The 13,550-nt window shown below is 40.5% G+C and overlaps 1 protein-coding gene across 1 annotated transcript in view; it reads right to left on the bottom strand.

The window, feature by feature from the left end:
• Window positions 1-1,230: 1,230 nt before the first annotated feature.
• Window positions 1,231-13,550, bottom strand: part of smarca2 (SWI/SNF related BAF chromatin remodeling complex subunit ATPase 2) — a 46,962-nt gene continuing 34,642 nt past the window's right edge. Inside the window, exons 30-34 of the mRNA XM_070963652.1 lie at window positions 10,500-10,605; window positions 9,809-9,910; window positions 9,338-9,464; window positions 7,302-7,435; window positions 1,231-3,771 (exon numbers count right to left, since the gene is read on the bottom strand). Coding sequence (XP_070819753.1) covers window positions 3,736-3,771; window positions 7,302-7,435; window positions 9,338-9,464; window positions 9,809-9,910; window positions 10,500-10,605 — 505 coding nt within the window. The 3' untranslated portion in view covers window positions 1,231-3,735. The remainder of the gene's footprint in view (window positions 3,772-7,301; window positions 7,436-9,337; window positions 9,465-9,808; window positions 9,911-10,499; window positions 10,606-13,550) is intronic.

The raw sequence follows: 13,550 nt of genomic DNA, 5'->3' as shown, positions 1-13,550 counted from the left end.
GTTCTTGTATTGGCATAATTTCCGAAGCTGCAGCATGTTTCTTCTTCTGGAAATGCTTTGGGCCGTTCAGTGTGTTTGAGCTTGTTGGCCACCGTACTTTGAAGAGTTAGAAAAAGTGAACTCGGTCAAGGAAAAATTAGACATTGAGGGACTATTATAACTTTCGGTTCTGTGATCTATGTTCTGCTAATCAGTACTGTATTTAACAGAGCAGTGCATACGTGTGTCATGTTATCAGGGTGTGGGGTCAAAGGTACAGCTCAAATAATAACACACTCAAACACAGTTGTGTTGTGGTACACGTGTGGTTGAACAGAGTAAAAGTAGATTGACCTGAACCAGGAAGTCTAAGTTTTACCAATTTAGATTTAAGATTTTTAAGTCAAGATGAAATGAAAAATGCTCTTTCGACCCTTTTAGATCACTTCTCTGGTCATGCTGTGTATCTATTTAACTATAAAAACAAATCAACTATATTCCTCTGAAGCACCAAGTTTCAACCAATAATATCATGACATCCACCCATCACTCAATTTTCAGAGATAAGATTCATGCAGTTGGCTAGTTAGCAAGAGCCTGTTCCGTTTTCCCAAAATACTGTGATTACAGATCAGATGGCTACAATTATTCACTTGGAATAATTGTATAATTGGAATAAGCGGTATCAGTGACAGCTCCAGATTATCAGTGTACATCGTCATCTTGTCAACATTCAAACTCAATTCCTGGCATGAGGACTTTTTCAGTTGCAGATTTGTAACCAAACACTGGACTTGTAACCAAAAATGAAATGAAATTCAGGACTTTGAGGGCTTTCCAGTTATTGTGTACAAACCAGGTAGATGGTAGAAATGGGTCCGAGCCACAAAAATACATGACAAAACACTTTTTTTGTGCTGAAAATCGGTGAGATTTTATTTGCCCTGGGCTATAGATACAACCACAAAGACACTGTGCAAAGAAAGCAAAGATTAAGTCACACTTATGGAGAGTTGGCAAGCACATATTACACAAACAAAAATGATATATCTGCATGTACACAGTATATTGCCAAAAGAGTCCATGCTACAAACAACATACAGTATAAACCAATAAAATGAGGGCTTGAAACTAATATAGGAACACAAACACTTCAGTCCAAATGTATAAATCAATGCACTGTTTAAAATAGTCATATTGAATTCAAATTAAAATTTTCAATCCTGTAACACTGTTTTTTTTTTTTTTTTTGTAATATTTGCTGCTGTCTTTATAGTCTGCACAAATCCAGCCAAGACTTGGTTCTTTACATTCTGTTTCGAAGCACATGGTGCAACATGCTTTCAGATGCTTTAAAAGCTACATTTACTGCTACGATAGATGCTGGTTTTACTCAACGAGACATGGCCTCTCCCCATGAATCTATTGGCTGAAATCAAATACTGCTCTGAAGGCCAGTTCCTCTGTTCAAATAACCTTAACACTGCTTTCGGAGTGAGAAAATGATTACAGCAATGTCCAAAGCTTCTGCTCTGATACACAACAACTTGAAAGCATTAGAAGAAAGGATACATGGAAACACATGGACTTTCCTAAACGAAGTGCCGCCTACATAACGTCAGTTTACATTTAACAAAAGCAGTTTATAAAAGCAGTCATTATTTATGGCCATCTCAAATTCATTTGAACTTATCCAGCAACAACTCTTTGCTGTGCTGACTGTCAGGTACAGTTTTAACTCAGAAAATCATGTTGTCTCGTAAGTGACTTTTTGCTGAGCCCCTCGCATCGTAGCGACTGTAGCGATGTGTGTCGGGCAAATCTTACAAAAATATAGGCTATAAGAGCTGATTCAAACCCCTCTCATTATATTAACTAAACCACATGGCAGCTGACATTATATGACACAAATTCAAATAGGTCGCAGTTCAAATTTTGGATCATATGCATCTGTCCTTTATTGATTTTTAACTGCTCAAAAATATGCTCCCACGCCTCAGTTAATGTGGCTGAAGTCCGGTAGCGCCCTATTGAGAATGAGGACTAAGAAAGAGAAATCTAAAGCTTGACAGACCTGCCATGCCTAGTTTCGGTTGCTAAGCTATGATTGGACAATTGCTGGTTGAAGGAGGGGTTTAGCGAACAATCAGCTTCTCTACATTGCAACATTTGGCACTGCACGAGGTGAAACGCTGAATCCTTAAAAAGATCAAAAACTTTTTAATCACCACTGGCTCTCCAATTATTATTATTTTTTTTTTTTAAACTATTTTCCACATTGCACATTAATACTGAAGACATCACACTATGAAAAAACATGTAGAATTCTGCTGTAACCAAAACGTGTGAAACAAACCAAAACATATTTTATATATCAGATTCTTCAAAACAGCCACGAGGTCGTCACCTGGAATGTTGTTCCACTGACAGGTGTGCTGAGTCAAAAGGTAATTAGTGGAATTTCTTGTGTCCTGTTGGTATTCATTAAATGACCTCAGTGTTGTAGTACTCTATATTATGGCGAGAACAAAGAGAGACGACCGTCCATCATGAAGGTCTTAAAATATGTATCAAAGTATCAAACGCTATGATGAAACTGGCTTTCATAAGGACCGCCAGAGGAAAGAAAGACCAAGAGTTACCTCTGCTGCAGAGGTACATTTTTTTTTTGTTTTTAACCGTTATCAGCCTCAGAAATCACCAATTAACAGCACTTCAGATTAGAGCCAACTGCTTTGGCCAAGAAACACATCAAATGGACATTAGAGCAGTGGAAATCTGTACTTTAGGTCCAAATTTAAGATTTTTGGTTCCAACCACTGTGTCTTTGTGAGACTCAGAAAAGGTGAATGGTTGTCATCTGCATGTGTGGTTTGCACATTGAAGCATGGAGGAGGAGGTGTGATGATTTGGGAATGCTTGCTGGTGACACTGATGCGGTTTATTCAAAATTCAAAGCACGCCTCACCAGCGTGGCTGCCACAGCATTCTGCAGACACGCCATCCCATCAGGTTTGTGCTTTGGGGACCATCGTGTTTTTCAACAAGACACAGACCTAAAACACACCTCCAGGCTATGTGACGGTGATCTGACCAGGGAGTGTTCAGCACATATGGGAACAGTGTACAATGCTGTGTGAAATATTCAGCTTCGTTTACGGTTTTCCTTTGTTTACCACATAATTACATGTGGTTTTTATTGTTTTGATGTCCTCAGTATTAAAGCAATCTACAATGTAGAAAATAATACAAATAAAGGAAAAGTATTGGTTCAGAGGGTACCAAACATTTGGTACTGTGTGTGTGTGTGTGTGTGTGTGTGTGTGTGTGTGTGTGTGTGTGTGTGTGTGTGTGTGTGTGTGTGTGTGTGTGTGTGTGTATATATTTTTTAGGGAAACTGGATATTAACATTTTATGTGCAAGCAAGCAAGTACAAATGAAGCAAAAGTGTAAATAGCATGACTATTTTTTTTGTCCTTTTTTCATAAAGATTTCAAATCTTTAAAGCACAGAGTTAAAAAATATACTACAAAATTGTCTTAAAAACAGGAATATAAGCAGATTGGTATTGCTGTAGCTTATCGATTATTAGTAATACATTTCCAAGCTGGTGGGATAAGAGACGACAGACAACAGTCTTCAGACAATGAAGTAAAAGACAAAGACAAGAAAGAAAAAATCAGAATGTGAACCTGAACACCTGTGATGAAAGATATGGTACGTTTGTTTCTAAGTGCTATAAACAATATCACGTCCTCAGTCATCGTCACTCTTGCTCTTGTCTGACTGATCCTGCAGAAAGAGAGGGAGAGATAAAGAGCATTAAGAGTGAGATTTAAAGGCAGACAAAGAGGCAGAAGAGAGAGGAAGCACAGCGTGTGATGAAGGTTTATTATCTGTAGAGAGCATCAACAAGAGGTCATAAAAAGCTGAATATAAGAACACACTGAAATATCAAATAAAGATCTCCAGAGGAGAAGAGATCTGAAGGTGAAGCCACTGCCCTTTCCTTCCATCCTCTGCTGTGAAGATTCTGCTGATGGGGGGATTGAGGACATGTAAAGACCCACGGGAAATTCAGGAAGTAGAGTTTTAAATTTGTGGTTAAGTAGCAAGTGGGATGAGAGTTTAAGAGACACAGAGGCCTTTTTTTTTGTAGCACGCCGCACAAAGAGGACGAGAACATGGCTGACAGACAGCTGAGGAAATCACTCACTGCATTTGTATTCACAGAGTAACTTGGCTTTTGGCCATGCTCTGGTGAAGGTCTAATTTTGGCTGAGCTGTTTACATTAACCTCAAACACCTTGCAGTTCAGTATCACTGCTGGCATGAAATAAAAATCTACCTTGAGCTGCTCACTTATGCTGAATATGGAAGGGTCATTCACACGAGGATGCCAGGGGCTGATATTGTGGATAACTGCAAATACGTGAAGTATTTTGATATCGATGCAAAAACAGTCATCATTACAGATGACAACAGACAACACAGAGACAACACACTATGCTGCTAGGCAACATCGTGCTTGTTGATGCTTCTGTAGTTGTTACGTACTCACCTGTCTGAACGCCATTCTGTGAGTCAACAGTCTCCTCTTGACCAATCCTACTTGACCATTCTCAGTTCATATTATAACCAGTCCTCTCAGCCTCTCTGCTCCAAAGTGCTTCTCAAAGTTTTCTGACATTTTGAGCCAAATGAGGCTCTCGAGTCTCAACTGTGACAAGAGAGCCAGAAACAGCAAGTTCCTTAGCCATGCAGCAAATGTACAAACAGGATTTCAGCACGTAGCCAAACCCAGCGTGCGCCTGTTGGTCACACAACATCTTGTGTGTGTGGTTCGTGTCTGACCTAGCCTATTTTTCTTAGTATTCCCTCCTCCGTCATGTGATGGACAGTGAAGCTGATTTCCATCCCGCGGTAATCCCACAAGCATAAAAATAATGTCACTCATAGCCTCATCCCTCATTGATATGCTTTAAACAGAACACTGTGACTTCCACAGCGCAGACGGTTGGTGTCATGAGTGCTCAGATGAGAAAAAAGCTGTCAGCCTGAACTCACAGTATATTCATGGAGTGAAGGATAAGCGTAATGTGTGACACATTTGATGGCCGTCTGCATCGACAATAACTCACAGCTGACATCATTCATCTTGTGTCTCACAGCTTTGTCATGGTTTTGAATCGACGTGTCATGCCAATGAAGAGGTTGCTTTAATCAGACAAAATTCAGACCTCTTCTATGAATGAATGACTCAGTGCAGTCAAGGTTTCACTCACAAAACAAATAGGAAAAGCAGCAGACGGCAGCACAGGATACAAGGTGACAATTACATCAACATTGCTTTGATTTCCCATTACTGGTTTCACTGCTGGCAGTAAGTTAGATGATGTTGGACTGTGCAGGTCCAGTGAAGAGGAGGATACACGCACAGGTGTGTAATACAGTCGAGCACAGTCATGACTGAGAAATGGCTTGATAATAGAATATTTCATGGCATACAACAGTCCTTTTCCACTTGTTCACAGCTAGTTTTAGGTCTGTGTTGCATGTCCTACGTTGTTTTGTGGTTCATGAATGGTGTTGTTAGAAGCTTTGGCTGTGTCATTATTCACCCGATGCTCTGCCTGTCGTTCCTCCTCACCCTGATTGAAAGGATGGAAGTTTTCATGTCTGATGAAGCCACTTTGTGAGCATCATGCACATTTTACAGATTTTGCTCTGTGCTTCATCGACATGTACTTGAACACATTTTGCCACTCGTGTGAAAAGTAAGCAGCCGTTTTAGAGTGAAAAGTAACCGGAGGTCACAAAAACTGGAGCCAGTTATATTTCTGTCATGTCACACTTTTGATTAGTCCAACAACAGCAAACAGTTGCTGTTCATAATTTTTTTCTGGGTAATACGCAAAGCAAAACAGCCAAAATTCAAATTAGCTTGTGCTGCTTTTCTCTGTTTTGTATCATTAGAAATTGAATATGACATTTGGGACTGTTGGTTTCACAAAACCACCAATTTGACAACACTGCTTTCAGCCCTTAAAAACTATGTTTTGCTTGTTTTCTACTATTCTGATCTTTTATAGAATAAACGATTAGACAATTAAACTGGCAACAGACACGTTTTTTGGTTTAACGCATCTTTGTGAAGTAAACGTTGATTGCACAACGTATTGGCTATAGAATAATGACACCATCTGCATTTAGATTGGTTCCCTATGAGCCTTGCTTTCACTATGTAATTTAGTCTGCCATCAGGTACAATCTCCCAGGAAAATAAAGGCTGACTGGTGATCCAGTCCGACTGCCACCGTTTCTATCTGCTTTCATGTCTCCATTCCAGATTAAATGAAGGTATGAGCTCAGTGTTTCTTCTGATGTTGTCTTGATGCCAAACCCTGCTGTAGCTACGTGTCTGCACAAAGCGATACTCAGCTACTCAAACTGTCAAAACTCCATATAAAGATATGAAAGTTTCACTTCATCTCTTCAGTGAACATGCTCATTTCTTCTCTCTTATTTCTGAGGTGGTGTCGATTCATTGACATTTGGAAACAAATGTACACCACATTTATTTCCAACTTTCCTGCGTTTTGGAAGCGACAGTAATACCCTCTGGAAACACAATGGGGGGGGTTGTTTCCACGTTAATGTAATTACCGGAAAGAAGAAATATTGGAGAGATCAACTGCTAATTAAAATGATCCTTTGTTTAAGCCCTAATTGCACTTCTGTTAGAATTTGTGGGAGGCGTCTGTTTCAGTAAATATGGTAGCCTTCAAAAACAAAACAGGGCCAAGAAAAAGGCTTCCAACAGTTACATTTTTCTCTGGGAAAGAAGTGGATCTTGCCAGGAAATTCATGTGTGTCATTGTAAATGTCTGGGATGATCAAGTGCTGATGTTTTCAGTTTTTTCTTCAACCAATAATTCCACTGCAATTAACTGCCTGCTCCTGGAATCCCAGGTGTGGAACAGCCGCTGATAAAACTTTGGATCATGATGATCAGAACTGAGATTCACCGCGTTCGACAAATAAAGTCAAACAGCTCAGTGTGCTAGTTTGCACTGTTCCATGACACACTCATTAGGGATAAGCTGCTACACCATTCACCATTATTTGATTGTTGTATTTCACCATCTTTTCCATATAGCTATAATAATATTTACTTGTTTGCCCGTTCAGACTTATTCACATAAGGGAGACCTGCTGAGTCTATAAAACAGTGAAGAACTTGCCTGTTCCTGAGTAAAGTGAGAGCTCCTTTTGCTGAAAACTGTGTTAATGATAAAGCAAACTCAAGTGGAATGACCTACATTGTCATCCTGGTCTTCGTCGCTGTCATCATCGCTGACCACCGGCTTGGCCTTCGCCCGGCTTTGCCTCTTCTTGCCTTTGTCATGGCTGCGCGCCTCCTTACTCAGCTTGATCTTAACCCGCACCGACTTGGCTGAATGAAGCACAAGGGAAAAGCTGGAGTGATTGATGGTTCAAACAGATGAGTCTTACTTATTGTTTGCTGAGACAGAAAACATAACTTATGCTCATTTAAGTGTCCACCTACATTGAGACTCAGAGGACAGGATGATGATGATATCTCGCCTGTTTAACGAACAAGCTCCCATAAAAATTATGATTTCGCTTTTTTTATATCATATATATCAATCTATGACAATGAGAGCTGAAACAATAAGGCCACTGAAAGAAAAGTTTATCTTCAACAATCTGACACACCAACTGGGTGCAAAATCTAAATAACAGAACTCAGTGATTCGCAAATTCTTTCTGACATATATTCAGTTGAATACAGTACAAAAACAAGATGGGTGAACTCATAAGCGCACACACACACACACACACACACACACACACACACACACACACACACACACACACAGTCAGTGAACACACCATCACTGCATCTACAAGTGAAGACTCCACCATGCAAAGTGAAAGCCATGAAGAGGAAATGGACCATCCAGACTGTTGCCAGCACAAACATCAAAAGCCAGCACCTGTGATTTTATGGTGGCGTGACAGTGCCCATGGCATGGGTAACTTGCACATCTGTGAAGACACCATCAATGCTGAAAGGGACACACAGGTTTTGGAGCAACATATGCTGCCATCCAGATGATGCCTTTGTCGGGGACGTTCCTGCTTATTCCAGCAACACAATGCCAAACCACATCCTGCATGTGTTACAACAGCCTGGCTTCATATTAAATAGTTCAGGTACTGGACTGGCCGGCCTGCAGTCCAGATCTGTCACCCACTAAAAATGTTTGGTGGATTATGAAACGTAAAATTCAACAACGGAGACCCCCAACTGTTGAGTGAGTAAAGTCGGATATCAAGCAAGAATGGGAAAGAATTACACTTTCAAAACTTCAACAATTAGTGTCCTCAGTTCCCAAAGGCTTACTGAGTGCTGTATGAAGAAAGGTGATGTAACACAGTGGTAAACATGGCCCTGTCCAAACTTTTTGAGAATGTGTTGCAGATGTCAAACTCACAATGAGTGTAAATGTACAAAAACAGTGTATTTTATCAGTTTGAATACAAAATTTCACTTCCTGCCCTCCAGCTGCAGTTTGTGCCACAACAAAAGAGTGACGTGAGGTAGAAATGATTTTCAAATATTGCACTCGTTTTTATTTGTACCGAATAGTTTGAGCTCCATTCATGACGCTGACTTTCAAATTCTAAACCAAGGCTCGGATGCGCACTGCAGGGCTTTGCAGAGTGCTGTGTGGGGAGGACCGGGCGGAGCGGGGAGACAGACACTGGCAGACAGCTGCTGAGAAGTGGGGAGCTCTGGAGGGGAGAGCCGGGGGAAGACTGGAGCTTCTGGAGGAATAAACACCCAGAGTTACACCGGATTCTGCTCTGATCCTGCACTGTTAATTGGCGGAAGGAGAGGTCAGACTTTATTTTCAAACCTATGCTGTAACTAGTCTCTCTTGTCGTTGAGTGCTTACTGGAGGGGGAATGTACTTCACTTCACTGAAGGACAGAGAGGAGAGGGTGAAAAGAGAGACCAGGGGGAGTCTGATCGCACACACACACACACACACACAAACACAAACACAAACACACAGACACACACACAGCTTCACTCAAAAATCAAACCGGTTTTCTTTTGCAACATTTGATCATTCTGTGTCTTTACATTAATACTTTACTTTTTGTTGTGACGGATGAGTAAAACTTTCTACATTGTGTTTACTTTCAGGACAGTGCTTGTGAATCATTTCAGCAGAACAAACCCACCAAACATCTGCTTACTAACGTGTAGCTGTGAGGGCGTGGGAGAATGCATTTGCATGCATGTCTAAGAAATGTGTCTCACCCTCGGTCTCTGACTCATCCTCGTCATCATCATCCTCATCACTGTCATCTTCACTCTCTTCGTCCTTTGCAATTTTCTGCCTGGCACTCTTAAACACAGACTGAAGGACAATGGAGTCTTCGTATATCTGCGGGGGGGCGTAACAGAGTGAATTATATGTATAACTGACAATATGAGAGAAAAGAGCCTGCTGGACAAAAGGTGGATGCAGAAACAAACCTACTGAATCTCCATATTAGAAATGCTGGAATCAGTGTTTGGAGTTTTCCTCAAAAAACAATTACTCTGCTGTCAACAATTTTCGGTCAAACAATTCAGAAATGAATTATCTCAGCACTACTTGAGAGTGAAAACGTGCAGACTTCTGCCTCTCGATTACGCACGGGTTAAACACCACATGACTACAAACAAGGGGGAAAAAAGGACAGAGGAAGTTAGAGAGACTTCAGCTCCAGTGGAGGAGTTTCTGACCTGGGATCCCTCCAGATTGAAGGTCTGGGCATTGTGACAAAGCAGCATCACATCCTTCTCCAGGTCTCCCACACTCCTGTATTTATGGTTTCTCACACGATCCTGTTGATAGAAAAAGAAACACAAGCATGGAGCAACAGCTTGATTCACACTCTCAGGCTCTGAGAGGTCAGTGCCTATCCTCATTTTCTCAAAACGCAAATATGATGTGATGTGTGTGATTACATGCTTGATTTATCAGTTGGTTCATAAAAATGTCACGTAATAGTAAGAAACAGACACAAGTTGACATATTGAAATTGTTTTTTTGAGTCCAACCCCCCAAAATATTGAGCGTAATTTCATAGACCAAGTCCAAACAAAATGGCAAACATTCCCATTTGTCAACCATGATTCAAAACCTTTCGTAGCTCTAAAGTTATCATTTCTTTAGCAGTACAGTTTTTGCTACCCCACATGACTACACTGCATGCTAAAGATGCTGCTTAAATCTGCTAGAGAGGCCATATTGTTCTTGTTGGGCTTTCTCATTTCAGTGTGTTAAATAGCACTTTGTGGATGTAAAACATCTGCGAAGTTACAAGGCCTAAAGTCCACAACAAAGGGAGCTTTTTATTCTGCTCGTTATCAGCATCCTCACCATGTTCATGCCTCATTCACTTTGACTGCTGAGTCATCAAACTTAACTTACCTTGATCTTTTTGAAGTCCACAGGTTTTCTGATTAGCTCATAATATTCTGGGAGCTCCTTCCTGGATGGTAACTGGACAAAGACTTCGCTTAGTTGTCTTCCTGACCTGGTAACGCAGAATAATTTCACATCATTATTAGATTTGTATTCCACCCTGTTGACAAGCAGATCATTACTTAAAACTACTTTTTGAATCCCAAGGAAAAAATAAAAAATAAATTATATATAATTAGCCTCTCATTCACACACACCCGCCAGAAACGGCAAACCCTGCAATTACTAGGCCTTTCCAACTTCTCAGCCTTGGTCAACCTTTAACTAAATACAGCGAAACAAGCAAAATATATGCCAAGCCAAACAATGAGAGAATAACAACATTCATCTTATTTATAAGATGAATGTGAATGGAAGACAATTGGGGTCTGCCACAGTGTCTTTATGATATGGCCACTGGGGGCCTCAAAGTCATTCATTTTTAAATTCTTCAAGCAACACCTTTAAACAACGAAAAGTCAATGAGACATCTGCAAAATGAATTAACAAGGGGGAGTTTCAAAATCTGCAGTATGTATCCTCAGTTATCACCTCTGAAACAGGACCAATTTAAGCTAAACAATGAGCCCCCCCCCCCCCCCCCCCCCCCCCCCCCCCCCCCCCCCCCACGTGCCAAACCTTTCTTGCTCTAATAACTGCAATTTGGCCTCTTGGAGTGCGCTAAGTTAGATATGTTTTCAGAAATATAAACAATGCAGAACAATTAAAAAAGTGGTTATCCTTCCTTCCTTCCAAGTTAGCTAGGTAACAACAACATGAATTGAATTGCAATACAGCAACAGGAGGGAAAGTAGCAGAACAAAGAAGCTCATACGTGTAGGATGCTGAATAAAATACACAAACACAGAGCTGTAACAGGGTTGGTCTTACAATTCTACAGCATATACAGTGTGGGTATACTTGTTTTTTTCCACACATGGATGCACCAATGAAAAGACTCAATACATGAATACTTAAAGGAGATTTTATCTGTTCTGTAATAATCACAATGATACATTTCTGAATTTATCTTTAAAAAATGTATTTTAAGTACAGACTACCACCTAAAGGTTGAATCTGCAGAGGAGTTCAGTCCCTTTCGAAGGCTGCTGATCTCAGATGACTTGGATATTGTACAATTATCCCTGAATGTGCTGTGAGCTTCGATCAACTGTGTAAACTGTGCTGAAACCACAAAGGTGGTATGCTGAAAACTGTACATCTCTGATGTATGAAATGTGATGTCTCTAAGTCCAGTGTTATGGCAACAGGGACCTCTGGGAACAGACCCAATTGTTGATTTCAATGAGAGACACTGGAAATATGATCATGAAGGCTTTAAACAAGGGTTTGTGACAGCAGTGATTTCAAAACAATCTGTAAGTAACTTTCTCTTTCTGAAATCAGTGATCTATGCCTTGTTTATCAGATACCCCTACACAGTTACACCTTAATCTGGCTGATGGAGGAAAAAGAGTCTAGACTGCTGCAATGAAGCAACAACATTTGTTCAATGGGGAAACAGCATTGCAACCCAGGAATCTTTAAGTCCTGGAGTGGAAATTCCTAAATGTGTCTCAGTCTAGTCAAGTTGAGAGGAGTGCCAGAGCTATGACTGAGATGCTCTGGGATGAACAACCATCAACTGGGAGAGGAAAGAATTTGACTTCTGGAAAGGCAGGTAGCAGTTTCCTGGAAAAGCTCCGGCGTAGTACTCAGCCAGTGCATATCTGAGTTATGGGAACACAAATGCAAATGTTCTTTCATGCACGGGTGAATATTACAGACAGACACACGCATACTTAGGATTTTCCACGGACAAAAAAAAAACTAAAAATACAGACACAGAGGAACCGACCACACACACGCACACAGCTGACTCTAACTCTCAGGACTGTTGGACTGAAAGAATATAAAGATGTTTATTACACTGCACTGTTCCTAAGACATGACTTCATGTTTGCTCATTTTTACCCTGCTGACCAGGGAGAACTTTGGTACTTTCCATTGGATAATCAAAACGCACACTGAAAAACAGAGATACTGTTTTGCTCTCAACAGCACAGTTTTTAGAGATCTACCATAACAAGGACAGATTGACTCGACTACCTTTTAATCTGCTGTAGAACTACAAAGTATCTTTCCAACAGTTTATGCTTCACATATGTTCCAATTTAACTTCAGTTTCTAGTCATTTCATATAGTGTTTAAGGTACACAAGAGTATACAGGAGACAACACTTGTCCATCAGTGCAGGGACCCAATAAAGTGGCAGCAATGGGCAGTAACAGCGCCTCCTGCTGTTTATAAATGAACCTGACAGATTTTTGTGTTACACTCTCAAGCACTGCAACCATTACTGTGGTGGCTGAGTCGAGCTCAAAACATTTAGACTGACAGAGAGCCGGGACATTTGGATTAATCACAGTCAGTGATCTCTACCTCTGACAGATGAAATAGTTTTTAATTGTGGAAGTTATTCAAGTCTCAAAACAGTGGTCTAGAATAGGTGACAAACATCAGGAACTTTTGAAAGTTGAGGTCAGACAAAAAGAATTAAAGCTGGCAGGCATTACTCTTTATCTTATGACTTAAATCATCAAACTTCATTTTTTCTAGTATCATAATCACTATAAATGTGTCATTCATTAAAAATCTCATGACATTGTAAAAGTGGGATTTCAGCCAGGAAACATAGCACCAAGCAGAACCCTCGATTCTTCCTGTTCAGCCCTAATCAGCAAGCCACTCAGAAAGTAAACATTTAGTGGGAGAAAGTAGTTTTGGGGATATTGGAACTGGAGGGTTGGACAACCGGTTAACGGTGACAAACAAGATCTGTGTAACTGTTCTTGTTAGTATTGTCGAGCACTTTTCAAGTTCAGGTTGTAAATGTGTAATTTATCATTATAGGCTTCAAAGTGAGAGGTGAGAGGTTTGATTCATGATATTTCTGCTCAGTCTTACAGAATGAGAGTTTCTCCACGGTGCCTTTTTCTTACTAGCAATCAATTTAAC

This window comes from Chaetodon trifascialis, chromosome 6 (genome assembly GCF_039877785.1).
Source record: "Chaetodon trifascialis isolate fChaTrf1 chromosome 6, fChaTrf1.hap1, whole genome shotgun sequence".
Lineage (NCBI taxonomy): Eukaryota > Metazoa > Chordata > Actinopteri > Chaetodontiformes > Chaetodontidae > Chaetodon > Chaetodon trifascialis.
The sequence above is the reverse complement of the archived record's forward strand: the minus strand, read 5'-3'. Positions and strand labels throughout refer to the sequence as shown.